General features: G+C 36.1%; 1 protein-coding gene across 1 annotated transcript in view; it reads right to left on the bottom strand.

The window, feature by feature from the left end:
- The window catches only part of LOC109205688 (casein kinase 1-like protein 10), a 7090-nt gene extending 789 nt beyond the window's left edge, over positions 1-6301 (bottom strand). Inside the window, exons 1-13 of the mRNA XM_019368431.1 lie at positions 5649-6301; positions 5459-5499; positions 4912-4981; positions 4449-4597; positions 4252-4347; positions 3952-4022; positions 1732-1793; positions 1555-1618; positions 1364-1448; positions 1068-1194; positions 864-937; positions 714-774; positions 488-621 (exon numbers count right to left, since the gene is read on the bottom strand). Of these exons, the coding sequence (XP_019223976.1) occupies positions 488-621; positions 714-774; positions 864-937; positions 1068-1194; positions 1364-1448; positions 1555-1618; positions 1732-1793; positions 3952-4022; positions 4252-4347; positions 4449-4597; positions 4912-4981; positions 5459-5499; positions 5649-5724 (1110 nt within the window). The 5' untranslated portion in view covers positions 5725-6301. The remainder of the gene's footprint in view (positions 1-487; positions 622-713; positions 775-863; positions 938-1067; positions 1195-1363; positions 1449-1554; positions 1619-1731; positions 1794-3951; positions 4023-4251; positions 4348-4448; positions 4598-4911; positions 4982-5458; positions 5500-5648) is intronic.

Below are 7091 nucleotides of genomic sequence, written 5' to 3'. Positions count from 1 at the left end.
ATATATATATATATATATATATATATATATATATATATATATATATATATATATATATATAAAATAATTGTTTAATCCTATTTGCATAGTATGATTTTCCGGGGTTTGGGTTTGGGGTGGGGGTGGGGGTGGAGCAATTGAACCCCATTTAACACATGTAGCTTCGCCCCGGCTAAATGCTAGTATTTGGGATCATACCATAAAGGAAAAATATATGCAACTACTATTATTTAATAAATTTAATTTCTCTTCTACGACAGTTTCTGTTCAGGAATGAGGCATAGTTATTCTACTAGTACTATTTTGGAAGAGTAAGGGTTAAGGCAGGAATAAATGAGAAGCTAAACTATTGATTCATACATTGGCTAGTTATTACTTTTTTTTTAATACACAGATCAGCTAGTTACTAAATGGAGCAGGAACAAATAAGGCAAACTAAAACAGCACCAACTCCAAAACACAATTGAAAAGAGGGAACGATCAATACCACATCCTTAGATGAAGTCATATCCTCTGAAGTCTTGTGTCTGGAATGTTCCCCATGCCTTCCCGTACCCGAAGCATTCCTTCTCGAAAATGCTTCAACAGCACCAGAAAACCTGTCTCGAATATCTTGTCCAACTGGATTACAGAAGCAAAACATGTCAAGCGTCAATTGACAATAATTTGTCAGTAGCAACGGTTTTATTTACTACTTTGTTCAAATATGATACCTGTCCTTCCTAGTCTTTCAGCAGATGGCCCAGCGTTTAGTCCGGCAGTTCCACCAGGAGCCTGGTAGCAAGAGAATGCATGACTATTGTTCATAATAAGCGAGAAGAGTGAAAAGTAATAATTGAAAGGAAAGTTTGACAAGCACTAACTCGTCCTCTAGAACTGGCACCGATCTGAGGATACTTCAAAATGGTCCAATCAAAAACATAGTCAAATTGATAACCTGACGCAATGTCAAAGAATAAGGTTAAGAGAGCAGAATACATATCAAATAAAGACAAGAATCGAGTAGTTACAAACAGACAACCATTGAACCCAAATATGTAAAAGAAAAGAGCAGTAGTATTATTTACCTTCACGGATAAACAAGTCTCTGAAAAGCCTCTTCAAATATGAATAGTCAGGTTTATCTTCAAATCGTAATGATCGGCAATAGTGGAAGTATGATATAAATTCTGATGGATAGGATTTGCATAACACCTGTTACAGTAAAATTGAATCATGTGTTAATTACCTCATTGCTTGTAGTGAAGAATTTCCATCATAGCTCAACAAGATAATAAGACATAAGGATGGCTGGAGGTGTCATGACAGATGCTCTCGTAATTTACAAAAGGTGATGACGGACTCTGATGATCATAACAAGTACCTCTATTGGAGTTAACATCTTCTTCTCACTGATTTTGTCGTATTTCTGCTTCTTGGTACCAGCTTTCAGTCCTTGCCATGGAAGGCTAAACCAAGAAGAAGGTGTCGGAGGTCAGCGAACAAGTCTCCAATTTACATTAGGAAGAAACAGAGAGATGCTAAAACGAAAAGGCGAAACCCCTAAAATCCAACCTTCCTCTAAGAAAATACATAACCACGTAGCCCAGAGATTCTAAATCATCTCTTCTGCTTTGCTCTGTCCAGGAAAAAAAAGAAGAAAAACAACAATTAATGAGATGTAAATGACTCTAAAGCTTCAGTTTCAGTAGTGCCCCTAGTTATTTGACAACCTAAATGATATACACCTACCAACTCCAAGGTGCGTGTTGACACTGGCATAACGAGCTGTGCCGGTCAGATTCTTGTTTTCTCTGGACAAATATTGAAAAAGAAAACGTATCAAAGGTAGTCCAGATACAAATTCACAATTTAGAGGAAAGAAACAAAGAGTAAAACCAAAATTAGATCGACATCGACATAAGATTTTATGATTAGAAGGTAACACAATCTAGTAGTGCCAGTTCAAACAATCAACATTTGCAAAGGCCATCAATCGTGAAGAACTTTCTGAAGATTCTTCGTTTCAACCAACACTTGGAAACAAGAAAAAAATTGGCTACAAGAATCTGAAAGGGATACAGTGGAAGATGAATTGAATTTCATACTCTACTAATCTAACAACAACAACTACCCAGTATAGTCCCACAAGGCGGGGTCTGGGGAGGGTAATTACTAATGCTCTTTTGTTTTTTGTTTTTGTCTAGCTTCCGTGTGTTCTTTGCTTAATTAAAGGGCATCCCCCTTCTACTGTCTCTCCTACCTACCACGAGAAAAGAGGTTGAAGCAACGAATTCTTTCTTTTTATTTTAACCCTTCGTGATCCCCACCCGGGAATCACTGAACTTCACGTGCCTGTAGAGTCGGGAAGTTATTCCTATAATAAGGAAGGGCGGTCTTTCCAAAAGGCGTGAATGCAAATAAAAAACATCTCCTGGATAAGCTTCACGACCGGGCGGTCTTCGTAATAGAAGAGAGATTTGGCGATAAGCTTAAAATGGCATGCAAATATATCGACCAGTAACTACCATAAGGGGGCACAATACAATACACAGATCATCTATGGAGAGCCCTACCAACCCCCCCCCCCCCCCCCAGCCCCGGGACAGAAGTACGAAAAATTCTAGAAGCCCCTACCTATCCTACAACCCTGATACTAGACCTCCAGACTTTCCTATCAAGGGCCATGTCCTCGGAAATCCGCATTCTAGCCATGTCCTGCCTAATCACCTCTCCCCAATACCTCTTGGGCCTCCCTCAGCCTCGACTCGCGCCAACCACCGCCAGCCGCTCACAACTCCTCACCGGGGCATCGGGGCTTCTCCTCCGCACATGCCCGTACCACCTGAGCCTCGCTTCCCGCATCTTCTCATCTACTGGGGCCACCCCCACCTTCTCCCGAATAACTTCATTCCTAATCTTATCTAACCTGGTGAGCCCGCACATCCACCTGAGTATCCTCATCTCCGCAACCTTCATTCTCTGGACATGGGAGTTCTTCACCGGCCAGCACTCAGCCCCATACAACATGGCAGGTCTAACCACAGCTCTATAAAACTTCCCCTTGAGTTTCTGTGGCACTTTCTTGTCACACAAGACTCCTGATGCAAGCCTCCATTTCGACCACCCCGCCCCTATACGGTGAGTGACATCCCCGTCGATCTCTCCGTCCCCCTGAATCACCGACCCAAGATATCTGAAACTATCCCTCTTGGCGATGACCTGAGATACTCTACTAATCTAAATGTACATGAAATCCCATTTTCAGAGATAAATTCATTTCTGTAGTCTAGTAACTATATGTATTTTGAGTAATTCCGAAATACTAGTAATGATACTAAATTTTCTTCCACGAGGCCCCCCTCTTTAATGTTTTTGATATCATAAACACCTTACTAGAAATTGAACACTAATTTCTTGGTAGTATATTACATAAAGATTAATTAGATTCAGTAATCCTATCACCACCTATAGAATGTCATTGAGCTTTTTGAAAGCCAGATAGAATTTTCTTTGACGGTAAACTTGTTAACTGTGAGTTTACTGTTTTGAAAATGCAAATGTTTAACATATATATATGTGTGTGTGTGTGTGTGTGTGTGAGAGAGAGAGAGAGAGTAAATTATTCTAAGCGCGTTCCACCACTACAACAATGCTGTACTAAGAAGGCATTTGCCAAATATTTCCTTGCTAATTTTTCATGAAAGAATCTCCAGATATGTTGACTTCTGCATTAAATGCCACCATTGCTTGTACTTAGTCCTAAGCAGGCCTTTCACCTAAAGTGAAGAAAGCATCAAAATCATTTATGCCTCAACCCAAAGCTAGTCCAGGTCGGCTATGTGAATCTTCATTATCCATTTTGCTTCATTGAACCCCCTTCATTCCAATGTTCAATAGTTTGGGTTCTCTAATTCTAGATTCTCTCAATATATAAAGTGAAAAAAAAGAAAGGAAAAAAACAGACAGTACCTGTATGGTATATGCTTGTGAGTCTGTAGGTCCCTATACTTTTTGGCAAGCCCAAAGTCGATCGCGTAAACCTGTTATTCGTGTATAGAATCAGTTTTATTGCAATATAACATCTTTCATATTCTGCAACATATCCTTTTCACTTGAAGCCCTTAGCTTCAGCACTAATATTTGGTAAGGCCGTAAGGGTATCACAAACATTGAAGCACAATAGATAGAATTGTTTCACAGTTTTATAAGGTAAATGTTCGCTTTAAATTGCATTTCCCATTCAAGAATAAAAATAGCATGAACAAATACCTGATTTGCTTTGCGACCTAGGCCCATTAAAAAGTTGTCTGGCTTTATGTCACGGTGAAGAAATCCTCTTGAGTGCATATACTCAACTCTATTGATCTGAAAATGACACAGAGCAAGAGTATTACATCAGACTCATGCTCAATAGTAATATAAAAAGCTAATCTATGAAAGAAGTGGCATGACAATGAACTACTTACTAGTTGATCCGCAAGCATTAAAACTGTTTTCAAAGAGAACTTCCTATTGCAATAGTTGAAGAGGTCTTCCAAACTCGGTCCAAGAAGGTCAATAACCATTACATTGTACTCGCCCTCAACTCCAAACCATTTGAGGTTGGGAATCCCGGCTTCATAATTAATGGCAGAGATGAGTAGTCAATTTTCTATACATAAAATTTCCATCCCTAAAGTTTTTTGATTAGATGAAACACATAGAACTAATTGGTTGCTACTTCCACTCTAACAAATATTTTCTAATCAGAACAGAAATCATATAAAAGTGGACCGAAAATAGCCTATCAAGAAATTAAAAGGGCCCATTCAAGCTAATAATTAGCGAAGAAGGGGTATGTGAGTATGAACTTCCAACAAGTAGCATATAAAGCAGTTTCATCATTAATAGAAAGCTGGGGATATGTAAAGGACATGAAGAAAGACTTACTTCCTCCTTGGAGAAGCATATATATTTTTGACTCGTAATGAAGTTGAGGGTGCTTCGTCTTGACAGATTCCTGATATTTGCGGTAATAAGATGAGATGAACCGTTCCACTAAGTAGGAAAGCATTATATTATGTAAGATTTTAGATTTAGGAAGAGCAAAACAATAACCATCCGTAAATTCAATGCAGAATCAGGAGAGTAGTTGCTTCTTAACATTTTACTGCTATAACTCTAATAGTATTAAAAAGACGAGCTAAATGTCATATCAACAATTCAATCAATAAAATACAGCTCAATCTCAAGTTAGTTGGGGTCGACTATATGAATCATCTTTTCGTTCAAATGAGTATGAATCATCTGCATTTATTCCCCTATATTCCGGCTCATTTCATTCCAATACTACATAATTTATCTTAACAGTTCTCTAAAACTGAAGGTTCTCTAACTTCCACACAAATCTCTACATAGGCATAACACAACAACAAAGAAACAACTAAACAGAATGAACCAAACAATGAACCAAGCACTAAGAAGCAAAAGCCAATACCAGCTTAATGGCAACTTCTTCTCCATTCTGTATATTCACACCTGAACCAAAAAAGCAACAACAAACAGAAAGACATAAGAAACACAAAAACAATAGCTAAAAAACTACACTAAAAACACAAAGAAAAATCAAAATTTAAGGAAACGGAGTTGACCATAAAATCAAAATCAACCAAGTGACATACACATACCTAAATAAAGCTCACCAAAAGAGCCACTCCCAATCTTCCTCCCAAGCTTAAACTTCCCACCCACAACATGATCCATGTTGATTCAAGATTCAACAACCCCACTTCAAAATTTTCACCAACAACAATTTTCAAAGCCAAAATAAAAAATTTTACTCAGATTTTCACCCCACTTAGATTAATCCCCCAAAAAACCAAGAAAATCCAAGAATCAAAAACCCCATCAAATCAAGAATCCATTGTTAAAGTTCACAACTTTGAATTTAAAAACAAGAAAAAAAGGAATAAAAATCCTATCTTTACAATGAAAGGCCTAAAAAATATTGATCAAGATTCAAGAAAATTATTTTCCAGCTACATCCTTAGATAAATACAAACACCCATCATCTAAAAATACTCAAAAAAGGAATAAAAATCCTTTCTTTATGAGCAAAATCACCCCATTGATTAAGAAAAATTAAATCTTTCTGCAAACCCAGATGTACAAACTAAAAATGTGTATTTGGGTTCTCTTTTTCTTTTTTGGCCTTGTTTCTGTTTGACAGATGAATCAAAGAAGGGTCAAGAATTCTTGGCAATGGAGAAAATGAAAGAGAAGGGACAAATGAGCTAAGATTGAGGAGAGAGAGAGAGAGAGATTTTAAGAAAAATAACAATTAATTTTGTGGGAAAAAAAAACATTTAGTGGGCCTTTGGACATAAGAATTGTAAAATTCTGGAAAAAAAAGTGGGGAAAAAAAATTTTAAGTGAAAATTATTGAAAATAGAGTTGTGTATGGACATGAATATAATTTTGGGTTGTTTTTAAATTTTTATGAGTTCTAAGTGAAAATTTTAAAAAATAACTTTTCTGGAAATTTTTAAATTTTTAAAAATTTCAAAATTTATTTTCAAGTGAAAATTAAAAATTTTATGGCTAAACACTGATTTTCAAAAAAGGTATAAAAATTTCGAAAAAAGTGAAAAAATTTCATGGCAAAACGGGCTCTTAGTGGGCGTTTGGACATAAGAATTGTAAAATTACAAAAAAAAAGTTAAAAAAAATTTCAAATGAAAATGGTATCTGAAGAGTTGTGTTTGGACATGAATATAATTTTGGGTTGTTTTTAAAGTTTTGGAGTGATTTGAGTGAAAATTTTAAAAAATCGTTTTTTGGAGAAAACTTTTAAAATTTTTCAAAATGCATCTTCAATTGAAAATTGGAAATTTTATGAACAAACGCTGATTTCGAAAAAAAATGAAATTTTTTTGAATCAAAGGAAAAAATTTTCTTATGTCCTAACAGGCTCTTAATTTTGTGTTGTGGAAAAGCAAGGAGGACAGAGAGAGAAGAAGGATTGATTGGTAATATTATTTTGTTTGTTTCTTCTTCTGTTTTTATTTGTTTATTTATATATGTCTTGTTGTTTAATATATTTTTAGAAATATATAAAAATGAAAGATTAT

Source organism: Nicotiana attenuata, chromosome 2 (genome assembly GCF_001879085.1).
Source record: "Nicotiana attenuata strain UT chromosome 2, NIATTr2, whole genome shotgun sequence".
Taxonomy (NCBI): Eukaryota; Viridiplantae; Streptophyta; class Magnoliopsida; order Solanales; family Solanaceae; genus Nicotiana; species Nicotiana attenuata.
Note: the sequence above shows the minus strand (reverse complement) of the source record. Positions and strands in the feature narration are given on the sequence as shown.